The sequence below is a fragment of the Podarcis gaigeae genome (genome assembly GCF_964106915.1).
Source record: "Podarcis gaigeae genome assembly, chromosome: 4".
Lineage (NCBI taxonomy): Eukaryota > Metazoa > Chordata > Lepidosauria > Squamata > Lacertidae > Podarcis > Podarcis gaigeae.
In genome coordinates, this window is record NC_139677.1 from 56,648,566 (window position 1) to 56,671,295 (window position 22,730).

The following is a 22,730-nucleotide window of genomic DNA, read 5'->3' on the forward strand; positions in this document are numbered from 1 at the left end:
TGAGTTTTTAGGAGTTTTATTCCAATTCAGTAATATTTGCTGCTTTAATATATTATATAAACTGTATAAATAATGTTATTTCCAGAGTTCAGCTTTAGTAGTACTAAATGAATCAATCAGTATGCATCAATTCTACAATGCCAAAATTTTACAAAAATGAAGACCTGCTTAGAAAGGGTAGTGGTTTTTATTGCATTAGAAAACACTGTACTATGAAAGATATAAAATCAATTGTAATTAATGGAGAGTCGTTTTTTACAATCTTGATGCTGTTTTGTTGTTAGAACACCTAACAATTTGCCCAAAATATTTTAAACTACTTTTGACATGCCTTGATGCAAATATATTACAAGTTCAAAACTGAATGTTCTTGGCTGAAACTAAAAAAAATACACATTTTACCTGAGAGTCTTGTATATTAAAATTGCCATTGAAGTTCATTCCAACATTTGCAAGTTGATGTTTTAGCCGTTCAGTGTTTGCACACAACCTGAGGCATCACTGTACAAACTTTCCTAGAGGTAGCAGATTAGGTATTAAACCACCTCCTTTTTTTCAATTAGGTGTTAGAAACTGAGCATATTTAACAATTCCTATAAAAATGTGAACTGAACCTGGAGCTTCAATTCACAGACCATGAGTGGTATTCAATTCAGTTTTACTTAACATAGACCCGAAGAAATTAGCAAACATGACTATGTTAGCTCCATTAATTTCAACAAATTGACAGAGAGTAAAACTAGTTGAATACCACTCAGTAAATTTATTAACCAACAGCAAGAATGCAGTGCAGGCTCTGATGCACTGCTCTACTGGACAATAACCCAGTCTTCCAGACTCTTTGTTAGTTGGCTTTGAGAGACAGAGACTTAAGCCAGACTGTCCCTGTCAACCTCAACACTAGCCAGCCCATAGAAAATCCAGTTCCCTACAGATACAATTTAGTTTACAGTATTGACACTTAGCTGTATCTCAAAAGCAATTATGTCAATATTATATCCTTTCAAAACAGAGCTACTTTTTTAAAGTATAAGTTTTACATTAGAAGCCTAAACAAATTTGGCACTGCTAACTGATTTGTCAGAAAGGAACAGGTTGGATCAAGAAGGAAGTTGAAGCATATGACTCCTAGGACAGAAGTTATGTGCACTTTTCAAGAGTAAGTGCCTTATTAAATGCACACAACACCCAAAATGCTAGAATCCTTCCCTAAAATTATCACAATGGAATTGAACATACACAAAAGAAAACAAAGGAACTTATAGAGGAACTTCCACAATGAAGTCAAATGTCTGTAAGCTGTGTAAATCATAATGCTAATTCGTGACAAGTATTTATGAATACCACTGCAGCTTTGAATGATCTTGAAATCATTCTGTGAGGTAGTGTAGTTTTTGTAATACATGCTGGCTATTAAAAGTACTGTTCAGATTATGTATTTGGCCAAATGTTCCCCATGTATGTTCGCATTATATTTTATAAAATGCAATTTTACTTTCCTAGAGGCTAAAGTCAACACTAACTTAACCAATATCTTAGCATGTTAAGAAATAGCAGATCTACTATGCTAAAATCTTGCAAAGCAGTTATAGAAAGATGATCATATTCCAAACATAGGTATAAAAACAGATGCCTGTTTTGAGGTAGGAAATGAAGAATTCCATTGGCTTTTGCATTTGTAAACCAGCAAAAATATTTGAGGTTCTGTAGATAAAGCTTCTGTTATTAAGAGCAATTACAGATTTTATATGGATTTTCTGTAATTAATACAATGCAGAGAAGCCTACCATTAAATTCTCTATTTGCTTATTTTTAATAGTTAGAACTATTGAAGAATCGAAGTGATTCTATTTTTATAAGTGAAGAACAAGACAATGAAAACTGAATATAAATTAACTATCCATTTAAGAGAATAGTTTTTAAATACATCCGAACTGGTCCCACTATTAATAGTAAAAGCTGAAATCCTTCTAGAATACTTGATCATTTTAATTCTCCTTATAACCACTTGTCAAATCTCAAGCAAGAAGCACAAATTTTATGTCAAGCAGAACCTCACGTATTGGGGGCAGTATCCAACAATGCCTAAGGACTTTTGCCCAAGAAATAGAATGGAATTTCCTCTCCTGTCCACTTCGGTCCCCCAAGCAGATTTGGTGGGTTTGGGGGAGGAAAGGAAACAAGAGTACCACTATGTCAACAGAACCCCACTGTCGCCGCACTGGGTTCAACCTTTGGAGAGCATGGAAGGACAACATGCCAAGAATGGGAAAAGCTTCTAATGAAAAGACCCACTATTCCCAATGATGTGTCCCCAGATGTATTTATTCATTTGAAACACATCTAGGCTGGATTGTTGAGGGAATTTTTAAGAAGGCAAATTGTTCCAGTTATTTTGATTCATATGGTACTGGCAGCCTAAAGCCTCTAAATTGCAAAACAGCTCCTTCACATGTCAGAAAGAGAAGCCCATAATTACTTTTAGGGTTCACAGAGAATGGTGGATAGTTAAGCATAAGCAGGTGCACACTATTCCTCCTAAGCAACCAATCTTTGAACCCTGTTAGTACGAGTGTGACAAAAATACGGTTTTTCTGTAGTGCATTTATGAAGTCATTCATTGATGAAAACTGGCAACACCAATACTGTTCTGCACACCTCTTTGGACACAATGTTTTCTCAGATATTATTACAGGAACTGGACAACTTTGCTTGATCGTATCTGTATCACATGCTCCTTTTACACTTTGGTAAGTGGAACTCTAATCATTTGTTGATGCAACAGAAAGACCTGCAGATAATTCTACACACAATGGCGTTGCAGACATAACATCAGCTGGTGCTGGTTGTTCCTTCTCTGGGACCAAAAACGAAAGTGGACAATCAGAGGCAGAATATTTTGCAAGAATCTGTATTTGCTCATGACTCAGTGCTGCTTCCTTGCATACTTGTTGGCAAAGTCCTGTCAGATTCTGCTTTGTCTCAACCAGTGTTGACAAAATTTGATCTTTCTCCTTCAGCAAGTTCTCTTTTTCATTTTGCTACAGAAAAACAAAAGAGTTATAAGTTTGGTACTTTGCTCTGAAATGCAGTATGCTTTATTCTGAAATGAACTGTGCAGCTTTATTTTATTTTTTAAATCAAAGTTAAATTGTACTTCCAGGTGTGTGGATTAGTTTAGAAGAAAACAATAATGGATGACACTAGATGGCTTGATGTGTACTCATTTACAAAAATTAAAACGAAATGTAACACAAGTTCAAGAACAGTGTTAAAACAATACTAATAGCTACTCCCATACATACAAGTACTGAGTTCAATGTGGTTCCAAAGGAGGTGGGAATATGATCACAGCTCAAAAGTAAAGCCAGAATGTTACTTATGTGCAGCTTTAATTCAAGTGGTCTAATTCAGCAATCTAATTGGCTATATTTGTGAAAGGGTGATACACTGAACTTTCAATCTATTTAAAGGTAGCAGTGTAGATAACTGGTATCCCTTGGACAAAATGCAGCATGCTGAAGAGTGCTGTTCTGTCTGAAGATACCCATGTCTCTTAATGTTTCCTAGACTCTTGCTCCTTCACTCATGTAAATGATGGAATTTTCTGACATGATTAGTATCAGACCAAATAATCTGTGGACCACTTCACATAAGCAACTGGAGGAAGCACACCTTCACAAACACAACTAAGCAAACTGAGCAGGGAAATCTAATTCTAGCTACTGCATTTTATATTAAAGACTTACAATAACATAGTCTACAAGCTTACAGCCCAATGTGAATGTGTTTGTACCAGAAAGGACGTGCTAGGCATTTTATTAGCAGCCATGTTTATGATGGTCCAACGCAGAGCTATTAGGTGGGTGGCAATAATCCAGATTTCCCATAGCAATAGGCTCTACACAGATAGCTACATATACTTAGGGCTGAAGAAGCATACACAACAAGAAGAAGTGGTACAAAATAGTCAATCGACAGTCAAGTTTCAAAACTTGAGTACTCAATTACCTACTAATGTTTCCAGCAGCTTCTCTCTTTAATAGCATAATTGTGTTCTAACAATCAGTTGTGTAAATGATATTTATAAAGTAATAGGGTAGCATATCGTTATGATTTTCACTTCTAAGATGTATGAATAAAAATGGGAAGAAATGCAACACTAGTTAGCCAGTGTGGATTAAAAGTGTTTTTTTGTTTCTGATAAAGTGTGTACTCTGGATGAAAGAGCCCTTGCTACAGTAAATGGCATCTTTACTACAAATGACTCAGGGACTCCTGGTTCTAGGCAGAATTACAAATCACCACTGCCTTGTAAAGCATTTTTTTTTGTTGGCATGACACCACATACCAAACACCAGAGTCAAATATATACCTCAGATCCAACACACAGTCAGAAACAGATAGACAACAGCACTAAGGAGATTTTCAGGACATTTTTCAAAATTCCCTCCATCAAGATACTTGCCACCAGTGAGGTTATTATTATCCCCTACAATACGCTATAGAGATACCAGAAAAAAAAGTTTTTCAAGAAGTAAGAAAAGACTCATCAAATTTACTGGGGAGGCAACAGGATGGGACCTTCTAACCCTTTTAAAAGACACACTTTGACCATCACAGAATTTCCCCCATCACTGATACAATTGCTCTTGGTGAGGCAACATGTCCTCAATCTCCCTAAAAAAAACACAACCTCCAGAGCAGCGGTTTTCAACCTGTAGGTCCCCAGATGTTGTTGGACTACAACTCCCATCATCCCTGAGCTCTGGCCTTGCTAGCTGGGGTGATGGGAGTTGTAGTTCAACAACCTCTGGGGACCCACAGGTTGAGAAAGGCTGCTCCAGAGCCTGGAAAGAGAGAAAACACACAATCCTCCATACATTGCTACTGTTATGTTCACCATTAAAGCAGCTCCCTGACACTGCTTGGCAGAAAGAAGTGTAGCAATGAAAATGCAAAAACAGATGGTGAAGGTGGCTGTGGTGCAGCTACTGCTCTGGCTGTAAATGAAGTAGGTGGCTAGCCTGACAGGAGGGAGTCAATGCAGCAGCCTTATTGTGCTCAGCTTCTCCTTGCAGGTTGCCAGCTCATCTCTGGAATGCACAGTTCTGCACTGCCACCTCCGTGTACACAGCTTCTGCCTCCAGCTACTTACTGCCCATCAGACACTTTGCTATAGTTGCAGTTCAGGTGGGGGTAGAAAGAGAATGGGAGTCAGAAAGATCTCAGGCTGCTCAACAATACAGCTATCTCTTAAAACTTACAACCATGATAAAAGGAATCGACAGGTGTGGCAAAAATGATCCAGGATTCTTTTGAAAATGTAGGTTTAAAAATGCTTTTCACACATACCAGTTTCTCTATTTCACACTCAAGGTTCTGTATGCAGTCAAGCTTTCGCTTACGACAGCGCTGTGCGGCAATTCTATTTTTACTTCGCCTTCTAATATCATGGATACAGTCCAGCTCTTCTGGCGTCAATTTGTGCATTTTTAGAAATGACTGAAAGTCATTTCTGGAAAGAGAAATTATCTTCTGTGGATTAAATGGCAGCTTTACCTGGAAAGTAAATATAGCTTTAGAAACTTGCACACCCTACTGCGTTTCAAAATGTGGAGACCCATGTCCTAGTGCAGTCATTTACGTGAATGGTTACAAGGCCAAAACACAGCAAAAACAATCTCAATACTTGCTTTCTAATTGATTGGTACATTAATAAAAGTTAAAATATATATCTAATCACCTTAAGAGTCACATTCAGAAAGAAACACAACCACTTTGTATGCTTATAGTGCTAATATTTAGAGCAGCACATGGAAAGGAATGGTATTTTAGCTAACTAAATCTGCAATAATGAGGAATTTCTGTATAAATGTCTGGCATTTGAAGTAGCAATCCTTAGCAAAAAGTGAGGAACACGAGCATTTAAACATGAAGTTAATTTAAACCTTTTCAGCAGGTCTGAATATTGGCCATTCTGAATACGGTATGTTAAGTATGAGAGGAACTTAAGAACAGCAGGGTTCTTCAAAGATGAAGACCAAACACCTTGAAAATATTGAGGTGGTCAAAACCTAGCTCCACTTTAGAAAGCCATGCTGTGCATGATATGTGAACAATTAGAATGTATAGCCAATCTCCGGAATCAAGCTGTGGGGGGGGGTTGCTTGTCACCGTTCAATTCACTAAACTGGATACAGGGGAATTCAATAATCAGTTAAGAGAAAGTACGTGGGAGAACCACAATGCTGTTCTAAGTAGAACCTAGGTTGGTCCAGTCTGTGGTTGGGAGGGTGATGATAAGAGATTGATCACATTACATTAAGAACATGCCTGTGCAAAAGAGGAGCTGTGCCTAGACACCTTTAGAGAAAGTGTGCGTACACATGCAAGAGTACTGGGCAGCCCGGAAGCCAAAAAGTTCATGGTTCACATCCACCTGTGCAGACAGATGTTAGCAAGGCAGCCGCTGCACAATACAAAATGACCCGTATTTATATCCAGAGTAAGTGTGGCCTGTGCATGATCCCAAATTTTGAAAGGTGAGTCTTTTGAGAAACCACCATGCAATCTGGTTGGGAATACGATTACAAATGCTATTTTGTGTAGCTTGTGGGAAGAAATTTACACTAGCTGCAATAAAATATCTAATTGTTCAACAAAAATATTTCAATGGAGGACAGAAATTATGCAAAACTGACATTTTCAATTGTACTGTGTTACAGTGCTTAAAGGTAAAGGTAAAGGGAACCCTGACCATTAGGTGCAGTCGTGGATGACTCTGGGATTGTGGCGCTCATCTCACTTTACTGGCCAAGGGAGCCGGCGTACAGCTTCCGGGTCATGTGGCCAGCATGACTAAGCCGCTTCTGGCGAACCAGAGCAGCGCACGGAAACACTGTTTACCTTCCCGCCAAAGCGGTACTTATTTATCAACTTGCACTTTGTGTTTTCAAACTGCTAGGTTGGCAGGAGCAGGGACTGAGCAATGGGAGCTCACTCCGTCGTGGGGATTCGAACCACCATCCTTCTGATCGGCAAGCCCTAGGCAGTGACAATTCCATTCTGGTGATTATTATCTTGGAACCAGTTATGAGGAAGTACCTTTAATTGCATGTACGCATGATGGAAAACTAAGTCTAAAAATAAAAGTGTTTCTTCAATCCCAACAGTCATTTCATCTTTCAAAACTTAATATACTTCTTAAGGCAGGTGTTGCAAGTGCAAAATCACCACAATTACGCAACCCATTTCAACAGAATTACTTCCTAAACAAATTCATTTACAAAAGCTGTCATTATATAAAACTATTGTTCCTTTTAAAGTGAGGAGGAAACTCTTAAGCTTTCTTTAAACTTTCCAGTAAAAAAGTGAAAGAGCTCTCTGAATTATAAAATGCAACTTTTAAGACAGAAAAGGGGATACTTTGTACATTCTCACCTCACATTCCTGTTCTCTGGCAGAACAGGATTCACTATCTCCTTCTGTATCAGTTTCGGATTCTTCTTCCAGGTTTATCACACAGGTGTAAGGGCACTGATCTGATTGCTGTTCTGGAACACAGTCTCCACTATTATTATCAGTGCTGTTTTCAGTTCCAAGATTACTGATGAAGGGGCAAGTGACGGAGCTCAAAGTTGTAAAAGTTCTTTGAGGGCCATGCTCAGGACTGTCACTGATCCTAATACCTAACCATGGGCACTCAGTTTTCTTTTCGGAACAGACCTGCTCTGTAAAGTCTTTCGATGATGCAGGAGACAAGCTGACTTGACATGCTGGATCTGTGCTGTAAACATCACTCCAAAATCCTTTTGCTAGCTGTTCTGCTATCTCTCTCTCCACACTGCTGCGATTGCTAGGCGAACTGCTGTTCACATTTTCTCTGTCACACAAATGAGATTTCAAAGATGAGCCCTCAACGTTTTCATTCACTGATTTGCAACTTCCAGCTCCGGAAACAATGCCATTTTTTTCAGCTATCTCTGTATTGTTCTGCATACCACTCAAAGTCAAATTACAACATTGATCGTAAGCATTTAAGAAAGAGGCAGAATAAAGTCCATGAGTGGCAACAGAAAAATTGTGGGGGGCAAAAGCAGAATCCATCTTCTCTACAGAGCATTCAATACTTTGGAACAGAGGGGTTGTCTCTTTTATGAACTCTTCTTTCCCATCTTCTTCCATCTCTACCTGAGCATCTTCACATTTTGCGACCGGCTGCACAGCTGCACAGTCAAGAGATTTCTTTATAGCACCAGTAGTATTTGATTCAGTCTGATGATGAACGGATGCAATCTCTTTAATACTGGAGTTGGACTCCGCAATAGCGACTTTATCATTTCCTAAAGCTTTTTGGAACTTCCTGTATTTGGGATATAGGGACTCTAAACCAAAGACATGACCCCTTTCTGATACAGACTCACAGGTCTGACTGGCATTATCTTGCAGAATAGACATTTCCAAACTTTGTTCATTTTTGCAGGCATTCAACTGAGGATTTTGAATGCGTTTATTTTGTAAAATGTCATCCACACCATCTATTTCTAGAGCCCCATCATCAGCATCTATTTCACGAAGCTCTTTCTGACAGCGCTGTTTACAACATTTTTGGGGGAGGTATTCCCGCCGGCCGGATTTATGGTCCAGGAATTTGAATTTAAGAAACTGAAAGCAAGATTCCTCAATGTCATGTACTCCCAAAAACTCTGCACACTTGCAGACTTCAGCCACATTGTCTTTATCTAAAATAAGTTTGGAAGTGTATGCAAATTGAAGCAAAGGTTCGAATCCATTTAGTGTTACCTGTCACAGGGAAGAGGAGCAAAAAGATGCATGTTAAATTTCTAACCTGCAAAAGACAAAAATGACACTTGTATGAAAATTAACCCTTCCTGTTTAGCAATGTGAACCATTAACAAGTTATGATTAAAACTGCTTCTAAATAACCACGCTTATTTTTGGCTTGCTTACTCTCAAACAGTCTCATTGCTAGACAAACAAATGCTACGATGTACACTAGAAAATATAAGAAGAGAATCAATCAAAACTTTCAATAAAATAACAAATGCATGTTTGGCAGGACACTTTGACTATACAGAATTTTATTGCAAATAACGTTTTGTAGAACTGCTATAAATTCTATATAGGTACATTTGTTACATGGTGGCTCAACATCTAAAGTTATTTGCGGCTACAAAGGAATAGTAATCAGATGGCATTTTATTTTTCACTTTTTACAGCTTTTTATAGAAGTATTTTCACTCTTAAAGCACCTCAGCACAATCTGTCCTGAAAATCCATTTTTATACATAGGGCATTCCAACTTATCCTATGCAATGTTATACTAAAATGCTTCTAAAAGAGCAATGCATCTTATAACTGCAGCCAAACACATAGGCAGTATGTGCATGCATGTGCAAAGGAAAAGAATAAAGCAGGTAAGAAGAGAGTGAAGAATGAAGTAATGAGGAGAGGTACTAGAGATTGATGTTACCAGACTAATGAAAATAGTTGAAGGATTGGAAGCTGAAGACTAGAAGTCGAAGCATGCAAAACTGGTAACCTGGAACACACATATATTACACAGAAGTTTCATTGGGTTTTGTGAAAATATCAATACATTATGTGGAATGCAAACATGGTGGTAAAGTTGCATTATAAAGGAAAGAAACCTGCTCAAAGGGGCTGAAATAAGGAACTCATTCTACATGCAGCCATTGCTGCTCTAAGATCTGAGGGGGAAAGAATGGAGGAGATCTGTGATGGCCACGTACCACTATGTTTCAGTGCCCGTTAGGAGTAGGTATTTTGTACTCACATTCTTTGGAAACTAACTGAGTAACAAAAGTGGGACTATGGAGGTGTGTGTGTGTGTGTGTGTGTGTGTGTGTATTCCACTTTTGAGTTAATGCCAACACATCATATTTCCTCCATGAAAGGAAACCCTGGAATTGTTCTACCAAAATGCAAAACTGATATTAAAACATGCAAAATTTAATAATAATTATTGAAAAGCAGATGGATAATCTATTTTTGTTTCACACATCTTTCCTGCAAAAAGGATATGGATCTTGAAATAGATTTCACTTCAGCAATATGTACCTTTAGACCAAGCCCTAAATTAATTCAATGCATTCTGTTAAAATTTTAAAGTAAATTCATTTGGAATATAATGGATTTGTAAAAGTACAGATATTGATCCCTATGATGTTTTCTCCTGGTGCTATTTCTAAGCTATCTCTGCTGTATGAAGGATGTTTTTATTACAGAACAGCATGGACAGACAATTTCTAGGAGTTGGAGACGCGACAGCAATGATTTATAGGGTACCACAAGCATTGTGACACTGGTGGCTTGACTGAAGCACACCCACTACTTTGCCTGGATTATACTTCTTGGGGAGAATAGTGGCTAAACTGTACAAGAACACATAATCAAAAACTCGTACAGTGGTACCTCTGGTTACGAACTTAATTAGTTCTGGAGGCTCGTTCTTAATGTGAGATACCACTTTAGCTAATGGGGCCTCCTGTTGCCGCCGCGTGATTTCTGTTCTCATCCTGGGGCAAAGTTCTTAACCCGAGATACTACTTCCAGGTTACTGGAGTCTGTAACCCAAAGTGTTTGTAACCAGAGGTACCACTGTATTAGTTTTTAGGTTCCTAGAGTATTCAAAAAAAAAAGTTAGCTGTAGAACAGGACACTACACCAGGATGCAACACACTTAAGACTGTTCAAGACACAAGCAAATGATGGCTTACCATCTATTACATTTGTTGAAGGAATTCTATATACTTTTTCCCCTTTTACAGAAAGAGAAAAATTTACATTGAGGAGCTACAGAAATGGAAATTCAAGTGGAAGAAAATAGAGGAAGTGCATGTAGAAGGACTGCATAGCAAGAGAAGTTCTTTTTGTCAGTTTCAGAATTAATGTAATTGTGGTTATTCTAGAGAACTGTTTACATGGTTGTCTGGGAATCATGAAAGTTTCTGTTTAGCTCTTCCTTATAAACTCAGAACCTTTCAACATGAGTGAGCCTGTATTTGTATCTTTAGTAGGAAAAGAAACTGATACATCTGTTTTCTCACACTATTGACAAACACCCTTGAAATAAGGAGTGGCTGATGCAATTATCTGCAGATTTACACTTCATATAAACTGAAGGGGATAATCGTGAGCATGAAAATATGCACATGAAGCTCTTTGAGTCCTCCAAACTTCTCTGCATGTGGAGGAAGAAATTAGTGAGGGAAAGATGTGGCAGGAGATGTGCCCTATCTCATACAGGGCACAAAGTATTCATAGACTTTATAATCTTAGAATAATAAACAAGCACCAGATTAAAACATATCTGTTCTCCCAGGCATTTGACAGAATGTGACATGTTGGTTAGTAGTCTGTCTGCTTGCAAGTTAGTGTACTGTTTTACTGAAATGTACCTTATAGTGTATATCTTGTGTTTTTACCTTGTACTTTTACAATGTGAACCTCCCTGAGATGTACAGATGGAGGCCAGTATACAAAATTAATTACCGTATTTTTCGCTCTATAACATGCACCCGACCATAACACACACATAGTTTTTAGAGGAGGAAAATCCGTAGGCATGCCACCCGTAGGCATTCCCTCCATAACACGCACAGACATTTCCCCTTACTTTTTAGGAGGAAAAAAGTGAGTGTTATGGTGCAAAAAATACGGTAATTAACTGCAATAATAATGATGTTCTTCATGTCATTGCTTTTTGGCGTTTAACCTTATTGTAAGTTGCTTAAGAGACTTTCTGTAATAGGCAGCTACTAAGTCAAATCATTAATACTAATACAGAAGGTTTTCTGCCCTCCCAGAAAATCATTCTATGGCTGCTTGACATAGTAATTCTAAACATCACTTGTACGCTTTCACTAACTGTAACATTTACACCACCTTGAGCAGGAAGAACATTTTTAACATGTGAGTAGATAGAATAGCATACATAGGAAGTGAGCTAGCAGCAGCAGCAGCACTTACCTCTTCAGGTAAAATAATAAGATCAGGTTCCAACTGACCCACAATTCTTGAACGGAAGTAATTGCTGCAGGCTGCAAGCACAGAGCGATGGGCCCGAAATCGCTGATCTTCCACTAAGATGGTAACATCACAAAAAAGGTCTTGCTTTCTCTGTTCGTCAAGACTAAGCAGAACATTGGCACTGTGTACTGAAGATTCATATGCAAAAACCACACTGTTCCTTTCACTTAAAGACATTCTGTATCACGTCTGTGGATGAAGATCTCAGAGGGAACATGCTTCTATTCTTCACACCTGAGATAAAGGAAAAGTTTTTTTACAGAATGCTCAATAATACAAAACACCATACAGTTAAAGGAATCTAAACCAAGAAAAAACATTGCAGAAGATATGTCACCACTAAACAAAACTGTCAATTATTAATAGATGCATTTTATAACCTGTATATGTGGCCTAATCAGGTGAACAACATAAAATTTGTTGTTGTTTAGTCGTGTCCAACTCTTCAGGACCCCATGGACCAGAGCACGCCAGGCACCCCCGTCTTCCACTGCCTCCCGCAAGCATAAATTTAGTTTGTTTTGAATTTATTTTCACTTTTCACGATTTTATTGTTTGGTTTTATATTTGGTTTGGTTTGTTGTAAACCAGTGTGATATATGATAAAACAGTAAATAAATATTGTTACAATTTTTAAAATCCAACTGAAAGGCCTTTGCCAGGAGGCCTGCCTGGCTCCCTGCTTACCATCATTTTCATCCTCTAAAAAGTTAGGATAGTACCCAGTGTGTTGATTTGTGGTCTGAGGCAAAGATGTATCACTATTCAAGTACATGTATGCTGTATATCTGTTCTATTCTGTTGTTTCAATGCTTTTATTTATTTTTGTTGTGACCAATAGCTGACACATAGTTCTATTTTAAATGTTAAGATCAAGTTGATCATTGTTGGGTTTTTTAAATCACCACACACATAAAAGCCAAACACAAAACCACAACAATCTAAGGTGGTTGTAACTGTGTACAAAGCTAACAATGTACATAGGAAATTTGCTACGTAGACTGAAAAAAGGAAGTTTCAAACCACTGAAGATGTAGATCAAAGTTTATCTACCCACACCCTAAGCAGAACTTTCATTTGGTATATAACAGAAGTTGCATAAATTTAATGCAAAAATGCTTCTAATTACTAGCTCCCTTCAATTTTCTGTTTAATGAAAATGTTAATTTAAAAAGTATCACAACATAACACTTTTCAGCCCATGTTTTATTTGACAGAAGATTCTTTCACCAACTCTGCCTGATAACTGGGGACAGATGGCTGAAACTCACTCAAAAGCTGGTAAACTAGCTGCATATCTTTCTAACTGCAGGACTATGTTACTGTAAAATGTTCTACATAAGATTCATAAACTTCATCTGGTGCAAAATATAGCAGCTAATCTCTTGACAGACTTGGGTTTTCAACGGCATCGTACACCAGTGCCTTAGCATCTGTGATGGCTTCTCGTTTATGGACACTGGATAAAGTTTGTAAAATCCAAGCTGTTTACCAACTACCTAATAAATGGATTGACCAACTGTAGCAATTGAATCACTGTAAGGCCAAGCCATTCCCTCCGCTGCCCTCCATTGGATGGCAATATTAATATCAGCTCTTTTAAGCCTAATTATGAAAAACAGCAAGCTATTTCTTATCACCTGTCTCCATCAAAATGTGCTGTTTACAAGACTGCATAAGGAGTGGGGGCAGAACTTCACATTGAAGGAGTCATCATACCTGAATTTTTTGTCAAGCTGAGTCATTTCTTCCTTGTGTATCTCTCTAGCTAAATACATTCTGCTTATGCAGGGTAAATTGTGCAACCGCATTGCCTGAGCGAGTCTGTACAAATGTAACTTGAACTTTAACAAACAGGTCTGTTGAGGAAGCAAACAGAATGAATGCTCTTTTAAATTTATGGGCTCCAATATTAAAAATGGTGTAGGATACAGAAGCTGGGTGGAGGGATCATTGCAGACTTAGAAGAACAGTCAGTGTCAGCTTTGGGAACACTTCTGCCTTCATATCCTAATGAAATTCCACATGTCAAATTAAAAAAACCTAACACTACATTTTTAGTAGTCACACATGCACCAAACTTCAAGGAAAAGGGTACATTAGAAAGTACAGTGGTACCTCGGGTTGAGTACTTAATTCGTTCTGGAGGTCCATTCTTAAGCTGAAACTGTTCTTAACCTGAAGCATCACTTTAGCTAATGGGGCTTCCTGCTGCCAGAGCATGATTTCTGTTCTCATCCTGAAGCAAAGTTCTTAACCTGAAGCACTATTTCTGGGTTAGAATAGTCTGTAACCTGAAGTGTATGTAACTGTAACCCGAGGTACCACTGTATTACACATCTCAGGAGCCACAAGGAGACACTGAATTGGCAATACAAGTTAAGTGGGTACACAAATTCAGAAAGTGGGAGCAGATCATTACAGCTTCTAGTTTTCCACCCAGCACAAATGAGTGCTTTCAATGAATATGGCCCCTAGGCATGCTGTTCCAGAACAGAAGCGTTGTTGTTCTTTCACATATACTACAGGCATACAAATCTAGTCCTCCATGCAGGACATTGAGAACAGTATTTACCCTTAGGAAAGGCATATTCTGGTTGCCAGGATATCCCACAATTACCCACATTCATGTTCGGAAAACATCTTATGACTGCCTTTGCTAAAAACCCAAATTATAAGGTGTGCTACATTGTATCTGTGTTTTGAACCTGCTCTATTCTAAGTCACAGAAGATTGTAAACATACATAAAACAAACCAGAAGGCTATGAAAACTTCCTCAGTAAGACATCCCCAAGGTAGTGCTTAGGACTGAATTAGGATCGAAAGGTAGGATAAATGTGAAAAAAATGGACATGTTAGTTTGTAAAGTTAAACCTTTATAAATATGCTGTTACTTCCCTGTACCATTGGGGAAGGTTTTTTAAAACTAAAATAAAATTAGTAAAAGTCTTCCTAATTTTTTGGAAAGTATCTTGGACTGCAATATCATGTATTCAACCATGATGTATGGAAAAGATTTAAGTTTCAGAAGAAGGAAAGAATTAGTTTATAATGTTGTAACTTTGAGAATCAAGCTACCACTAAACCACAGGTCTATACTGAGCCCAAGCCTTGAACAGAAAATCTACATTGACACAAGCAAAGACTTCCATTTCAGAACTGGGTAAGATCTAATTTAACTATACATTGGTGTTTTCCCCAAAAAAGACTGCACAACTTTCATTAATTAGTGCCTAGGGAGAAGAATAGTGCCTTAAGTTGCAACACAAAGGTTTCCACCATGCAATATTGCTGTCCAATATAAAGCAAGATTATTGCAATGTTTACTAACAGAATAAAGGCAACTGGATAATACTGTATTCAAAGAAGAAAAGTGTACAGATTTAATATGGATGCATCTGACAATCCAACCTAAAAATATTTTCTTTTGTTGACAACGCATTTCCCAACTGGTGTAAAATATGGGGGGATAAAAGCTGTCCCCTTATTACATAGACAAGAAGCAGTAGCTAATAAATGACAGTTGGCCATCTAACCCCACCCCAACCACCTCCCCGTTTATGGAGGAAGAGATACGCTTTGAATGAGTGCCTGCAATAGTTAAGAGCTGCTGATTCATTATGTTATGCTGACATGGCATGAAACAGCATTTTACTGAAAAAGTTACTGCCTCACTTGAGCAACCTTACTTTAAAGTGACAGGAATTCCCCCCCCCCCCAATTAAATACTCAATTTATAAGCATTTGGTTATTATGGCGATCCACTGCAAGCATTTTAATGACTGTTATGGGGGGCACTATATGATTAAAAACATATTCTAGATTTTGGGATGTTGAAATGATTAATGCATATAAACTGGGGGAAATGGTTAAACTAGGACCAGGAAGAACCTTTTTTAAAAAAACAACAACAACACAGCCTGAAATCCTGCTAGATGAGCTTGGGCCAGTCATTATCTCTCAGTCTAACTTGCTTCTCAGGATTGCTGTGAGAATAAAATGATGAACCACTTTATATTTCCCTGAGCTCCTTGGAGGATATTAGTGTAATGAATATACACAGGAGATATATATTAACATGATAAAAATGAATGTTTATTAATGTTGTGAACCAATGTTAAAAGAAATAGGCACCTTAATTGAGTCCATAACAGATCTCACAAATACACACTTGGAAGAAATCTGTATCATTAGGTACAGTGACAAATTACAGTGGTACCTCAGGTTAATTACTTAATTCGTTCCGGAAGTCCGTTCTTAACCTGAAACTGTTCTTAACCTGAAGCACTACTTTAGCTAATGGGGCCTCCTGCTGCCGCCGCGCCACTGGAGCATGATTTCTGTTCTCATTCTGAAGCAAAGTTCTTAATATGAGGTACTATTTCTGGGTTAGCGGAGTCTGTAACCTGAAGCAAATGCAACCTGAAGCGTATGTAACCTCAGGTACCACTGTATGTTGTCAGACTGTCAAACTAGGAGAGATACCTGCTGAAGCCATGAAGATCACTGGGTGACCTTGGTCTAGTCACCCCCTTATTATCAAACTAGTCTACTTGTGAGGATTTTTTTAAGAGAATTGTTTGGCCAACTGTCCAGGATTTTTAGCTGTCCAGGATTTTTTTTTGGGAGGGGGGTCCCTTCCAATTCTACATTTCTATGAGTCTATGATTAATATCTGCAACAGCAGCTCTTTGCCTGTTGAGTGAACATGGCCAGGAAACAAGAGATGTTCAGTGGGCAGGAGGAAAAGATGATGGCCATTTCAGAGAGGGAAAAGAAAAAGAAGGTATTGAAGGACAAAAGAATGGGAGGAAAAATATTTATACTTGGCTACAGGAAAGCTGAGCTATGGAACTTCTCTCCACAAGGAAAATGTTGCAGCAAAGAATCAACAGAAAGTGTTGTCAATGTAATTGCTAACTGATAATTTTCAGCTTTCACAAGGATCCCTGGGGGGTAAAAGGTTTATGAGCCCCGGAGCTAGATAGTGGGATATGTATCAATAATTATCATGCCAGAAACTAGGAGAAGAAAACCAATGTGTTGTCACTCACTCCCCGAAAGCACCACATTTAACCCTTCTGTTGGTTGCTATCACCCACAGAGATGCCAAATATGATGCTTGGATAGAATTACATTGCTTCTGGAAGTGAAAGAGTTAAAAGCATTTTCTCCTTACATTAAAGTGTTCCTAAAAGTCAGTCCCATGAAAAAAAATACAACGAGAAGGGTTTAATTTAATTTATATCCTGCTCTTTCTCTCAAGGGAACCTAGGGTATACATGTGTCTACTTATCAGAGAGACCCACATAAATTGGAAATTTCAATGTCTGTTTCAATAATAGGTGTGGAAATCATGCTCTGTGTTACAATTTTTTAAGTCAAAGCTTCATACAAAATGAGGGAGTGCACATATAAACTGATTTTTGAGAGTTCAACTTATATTTAGTTGAAGCCATACTATATAACCTCATTCAGGATGTAAAAAATACAAAGGTATTTTTACGCAAAGCAGCTCTAATAGTAATTAGTGAAAATGTGACTGTTCTTACAAGTCTTAACTGCAACAAATGACTCCAGGGCTTTTCAAATTAGCATGCAAATTAGTATTATCCTAAAACCTCTTAATTTGAAGTGTTTGAAACCTTATCCTAACACCTCTTAATTCAAAGTGCTTGAAACTGCTTAGCTTGCAGCTGCAATCCTGTAAATTTGTGTCCACTGGGCAGAGCAATCAAAACCCCTGATGCACCATGATGGAAGATCTAGATGAGGCACAGGTGGCCCTCTGCCCCGGAGGGCTCCACTGGTGAGGAGACGCCACAGCTGTAGAGGTCCTTGATGCGAAGGGGGGGGGGCTGCGGGTGCAACAATAGTCTATTATTCCATTAAGCCCCGCTGCTGCCTGGCCAATATTGGGACCATCCCCTGAATACAGGGTTGTAACTTGGTATCCCAGTCCCAAACATATTACTTGACAGTTTTAGAAATTTATTTCCAATAAGTTTAAGAAGAAGCAAATTAGTATTGCCACACTAAAATGAACAACAGAAATCCGCCATTCATTAAAACTGAAATCCAATACATACAGTGGAACCTCGGGTTGCGAATGTGATCCATGCAGGAGGCACGTTCGCAACCCGCAGTGCCGCGTCTGTGCACGCACGGGTTGTGCTTCTGCAGATGCGCAAAGCGAGATTTAGCACTTCTGCACACGCGTGAGTGCCATAACCCGTTCCAGTACTTCTGGGTTCAGCACGGTGCACAACCCGAAATCGCATAACCTGAGACATCTGTAATCCGAAGTACCACTGTACTTACTTGTGATTAGGGCCTATTGAACTCAATGTGGATTATTTCCAAGAAAATATGTGTAAGGTTCCAGGGATGGGTATCTAAATATTAGTTTGGAAGGTGTTAGGCTTCATTTATAAATGTGCTTCTTTTCAACTGAAACATTATATTCTTACACTGTACAGAGTTAAAGTCAACTTAAAAAACAATCAGTATGCCATTGCTACCTAGTCTACAGATAATTCTGTGTCACCACAAATTATATCATCCCTAAACCTCATCACACTTTTGAGTTAACAGTCAATAGACTACTGTAAAACAGTAGGAAGCAACTCAGTTTGCTTTTGAGTAAGCATGTACAACTTAGAGCTGCAAGGTCTTTCTGGACTTTCTGAATTTCCCATGTGCTCCCCACACTGCAATCTGATTGAATGCATGAAGATTACTATGCAGAGTTGCTTATACTGGTCCAACACCAACACTGTAATTAGGAAAAAAAATAAATAGTATAGACCATCTGGCTTCATCCAAAGACCAGCTCTTCCTTCCCAAATCAAATTGGAATCATGGAGTAGGAAATGCATTCCCTGTACAAATCTAATGCTGATTGGTGGTAGTCCTTTACTGAGTGCATAGAACCCAACCAGATATTGGCTGGTGAGGAAGAAAGGCTCCAAGTACTTCAGAATCCAATCCATACCTGGAACTTTGAACTCTCCACTTTCAGGTGCTCCACACTCTCAAGTACAACCCAACTCATCCTTTGAGAACTGCTCTAATAGCCCAATCCTGAGTATATTTTAAACAAAAAGTAAGCTCCATAATGTTCAGTGGGGCTTATTCCCATGTCAACCTATTCCAACAATGTACACTACTGCAGACTAAGCCCACTTTATATTCAAGGATACACAAATTTATATCCACCTCCAACTCTGTCCTTCATCCAAATGGAAAGCATGGTATTTTATATATTTCCTACTAAGCTTGAAAGGTACTCCAGTCACCGCCCGAGTGAAGTGTGACTGTGGGAGTTATGTCCCCAAGCTCTTTCCAGCTCCAAGGTAGATGGGGTAGGTTTGTCCCTGTCCGGATAAGCCTCAGAGATGCTCCAACATCTCAGCAACATCTCAGCGATTTCAGAGCCCTTCCAAAACTTAGGGTAACATCAGGGAGAACCTCTGTCTTTATTGAGGATTCAGAAGGGCAGGACCCCTTGTCAGAATGAAAAAGGTCTCATTGGTGGCAAGAGGCATATGGTCAAATGAAATCAATGGACTTACAATGCAGGTGTTTATGATTAAGCATTATTATTTATTGAAAGAAAATACCTTATATGGGAGATCTAGGCTTTAAACTACTTGGTTCATTTACTATATTATTAGACAATTTTCCATGAAGTTCAAAATGATACGATGATAATAATGAAATCACAAATACATTTTTAAAAATCGAAATAAAACAATCTGTCCATGATAAAACAGTATCCAAGACCACTCTGTGCAGAATTTGGAGCTGAAGGTGATAAACAAAAACAAGTTAATTTTTGCCTTCAGAAGTTTACTAAATACAGGTTTAGGCAGGCCTCAAAGAGGTTTCCTTATCTGTTATATATTCTGTTGTTTTATGGGATTTGAAATGAACACTTTATATTTGTTTCTAAATCTTGTAACCGAACAAGCATAGCCAACATGCATTCAGAGGCACAAATTCAAAAGGGGTAGGGGAGGGAGGAATGATATGAAATGTAGTTGGGCTTGTTTATCTATTGTGGTACAGCTAGACGCTTATGTCATGCTGCCAAGAAAAATAAAGACAACAGGAGGAGGAAAGAAGGCAGAGCTTATTGTTTACCTTACCTTGGCAGTTTTTCATGAGCCTAGAGATCTTTTGGAAAACACAATTAAGCTTTTTGTTTAATTCAGGTAATACATTAGTGGTGTAATATATCTGTAACAGACATCGCCGAAGTGCAACCAAGGGGACATATTAAGATCTCATTCAAGTACTGTACTGGCCTTTTAATCTACTATGTTCACTTGTCAGAAGCAGCTGCTAAATCCAATGGGTTTCTCCCCCATTACAAGTAGACTTGTTTGGCTACTTTCTTTATCATTTGAAGCGTTCCACTTCACAATACTAACTCAACTTCTTGACATCACATTTTATCAATGTCCCTAAGAGGAACACTCAATGTTTCAAACTAACCTCATGATCCTGTCCACAGAAGATATGGGATCAGCTGATCCTGCACATGTTTACTTGGACACAGTTTCTACAATGATTTATCATTAAGGGGTATGTTCACATTAGCAGCTTAAACGCAGTGAAATAATTTCTCCCTGCTGTGTTTCTAGCCACATGTGCATAGTGTTGCTCACACCACAGAGAGGGGGTAAGGATGTCTTCACATGACATGCATGACCTTTTGGGCTTCCATGCCCTTGCAACCCACCCCCCAAAAACTCATGTTCATGAAGCTGTCATCTGTGATGGTTGTCTTAAATGTTCACATTATCACTTATCCCTTCCAACTCTCCAATTCTTTGATTCTATTCCAACCCAGTTGGATTTTAGCTGGTTTGAAGAAAAACTCATCAGTGTTTTTCAGCAGAAAAGCAGCAGTGTTTCTCAAGAAAATAATGGATCAATGTAGATACTGCTTCCAAAATCGGCAGTGGGAGGACACTGCACACTGGATTCAGAGCAAGCGATAAAGTGAACGTACCTTAAGTGTGTTTAGGATTGCATCCTACAAGCTGCATTTTAAGCACATTCACTCAATGCTGCCAGTGGTTTGGATTGCTTTTATTTTCTATTTGTAATTATTTGTTTGCTGCTTGCACTTTTAAAAAGTTGTGGCACCAACCACAGAATTCTAAAATCGCTATTAGGCCAATCACAATGCCACAAAACACAGGCAAAGCATTTCAGGTCTGAGAGTAAACCTAGCGTGGCTGGCAGGAAAGCCATGCGAGTGCATCGGGCACAAAGTCTTGAGATGCAATGTAGCAGGAGAAAGCAGGCGTTCAAAGGAAGCTGTCAGGTAGGCTTAAAAGGTTGCATTCCCTAGGCCCAGACAATGCGAGTTATTCCGACGTTATTCAAACGGAAGACATAAAACCAAGTCCAACTAAGCCCAGACGAACCTTATTCTTAGTCAGAGTGTTTAGCTTTAGACTGCAGTAGCCTGCGATGGTTCGGCCACAGCAAACCAACCCAGCTCCTTGTGACTCTCTCTGTGGCCAGCGGGTCTTATTGTCAGTCCGGCTCACAGGAGAAAAGGCACACGGACTGCACCCCCCCCCAAGGTCCGGCAACCGGACTCTATAATCACAAGGTCGAAGGATTAGGAGGGATGGGTCTCTGCCCCGAAGAGACTACACGGGGTGCGGGGGGGGAGGACACTGGCGAAGCCACCGCGAGGCACCCAGAGCCCGGCGAAGGCGCTTCTATGCCTGTTGCCCGGACACCGCCGCCTCCACGACTCCGCCACCCGCCCCTCGAGCCACTTCTCAGCCTGAGCTCGAAAGGGCAGCCAAGCCTCGTCCTCGCCCTGCTCCACCCCACCCGGACGCGGAGGAAAACATGCAGACTCTGGGGAGCCTCTCGCGAGTTGTGCGCCTGCGCTCTCGCCCTCCCTGCCGCGCTGTCCCCGCAACCCGCCGCGCCGCCCACGAGCCCCGCTCCGCCCGCCCGTGCGAGGGTTTCTCCCTCCACCTCCGCCCCAGCGCCGCCGGCCATCTTACTCACCCGCAGCTCCCTCAAGCGAGCCTGAGCCACTTCGACCCCCTGCCTCGGGGCCAGCTCCGCCGCGGCTTCTCCAGGCGCTGCGCTGCCCGACCACAGTCAGGTGACAGCATCACAGCCGCCTCCACGAGCTCTTCGCCGATTGGGCGCTGGTGCCAGCTGACGCTCGCCCTCCTCCCTCGGCTCCCGCCTCCCAGCCCCGCCTTGGTGTCCCCGCCTACTCCCTCAGCTGCGCATGCGCTCCCTCCCGTGAAGGCGTCCGTTGACGTTCCGAGACAGGCCCCCTCCTCCCCGCTGAATGCGAGGGAGCGGAAGTCGGTCCCTCTCTGCTGCGCTCGTGTGGGCAGAAGGGTCGCCTCGAGGCATTTCGCCGCCTGAGGCGGAGCGGCAAATGTTGCCTTCCATAGTAGTACCTAAGGCTGGTCGAGTTAGTTCGGCAACCGACCCTGGCACCTAATAAATACAGTATTAAACAGCTAACAATTTGCTGCTCTTAACAGAGCTACAGTTCCCAGCACCCTTAAACTATGGTTCCCATAATTCTTTGGGGAAAGCTATTATTGTTAAGGTGACAAGAGTACTTTTAATTACTCAGCGGATGGGTAGCAGCAGC

General features: G+C 39.9%; 1 protein-coding gene across 3 annotated transcripts; it reads right to left on the reverse strand.

The window, feature by feature from the left end:
- On the reverse strand, positions 1 to 22,350 carry BACH1 (BTB domain and CNC homolog 1). 3 transcript variants are annotated; one of them, XM_083736676.1, is made up of 6 exons: positions 22,121 to 22,336; positions 13,795 to 13,934; positions 12,016 to 12,309; positions 7,444 to 8,805; positions 5,356 to 5,562; positions 1 to 3,041 (listed from the first exon to the last, which is right to left on the reverse strand). In XM_083736676.1, exons 3-6 carry the CDS (start codon positions 12,250 to 12,252, stop codon positions 2,763 to 2,765), a joined length of 2,085 nt encoding a protein of 694 aa, XP_083592802.1. In that variant the 5' UTR covers positions 12,253 to 12,309; positions 13,795 to 13,934; positions 22,121 to 22,336; the 3' UTR covers positions 1 to 2,762. The 3 variants fall into 3 exon arrangements, 2 of the variants coding, with proteins under 2 accessions (XP_083592802.1, XP_083592801.1); XM_083736675.1 differs by lacking the exon at positions 13,795 to 13,934 and having other exon boundaries at positions 22,121 to 22,350; XR_014563593.1 differs by lacking the exons at positions 1 to 3,041; positions 13,795 to 13,934 and adding an exon at positions 3,084 to 4,749 and having other exon boundaries at positions 4,812 to 5,562; positions 22,121 to 22,342.
- Positions 22,351 to 22,730: the final 380 nt, after the last annotated feature.

What these genes read in the sequence shown, in the direction of transcription:
- BACH1 (XM_083736675.1), bottom strand. Translation starts at nt 12,252, where the DNA reads ATGTCTTTAAGTGAAAGGAACAGTGTGGTTTTTGCATATGAATCTTCA. An exon ending in CCAGAGAACAGGAATGTGAG is followed by an intron (nt 5,563 to 7,443) that starts GTGAGAATGTAC and finishes TTTACTTTCCAG; the next exon opens with GTAAAGCTGCCATTTAATCC. An exon ending in AGTGTGAAATAGAGAAACTG is followed by an intron (nt 3,042 to 5,355) that starts GTATGTGTGAAA and finishes GTTTTTCTGTAG; the next exon opens with CAAAATGAAAAAGAGAACTT.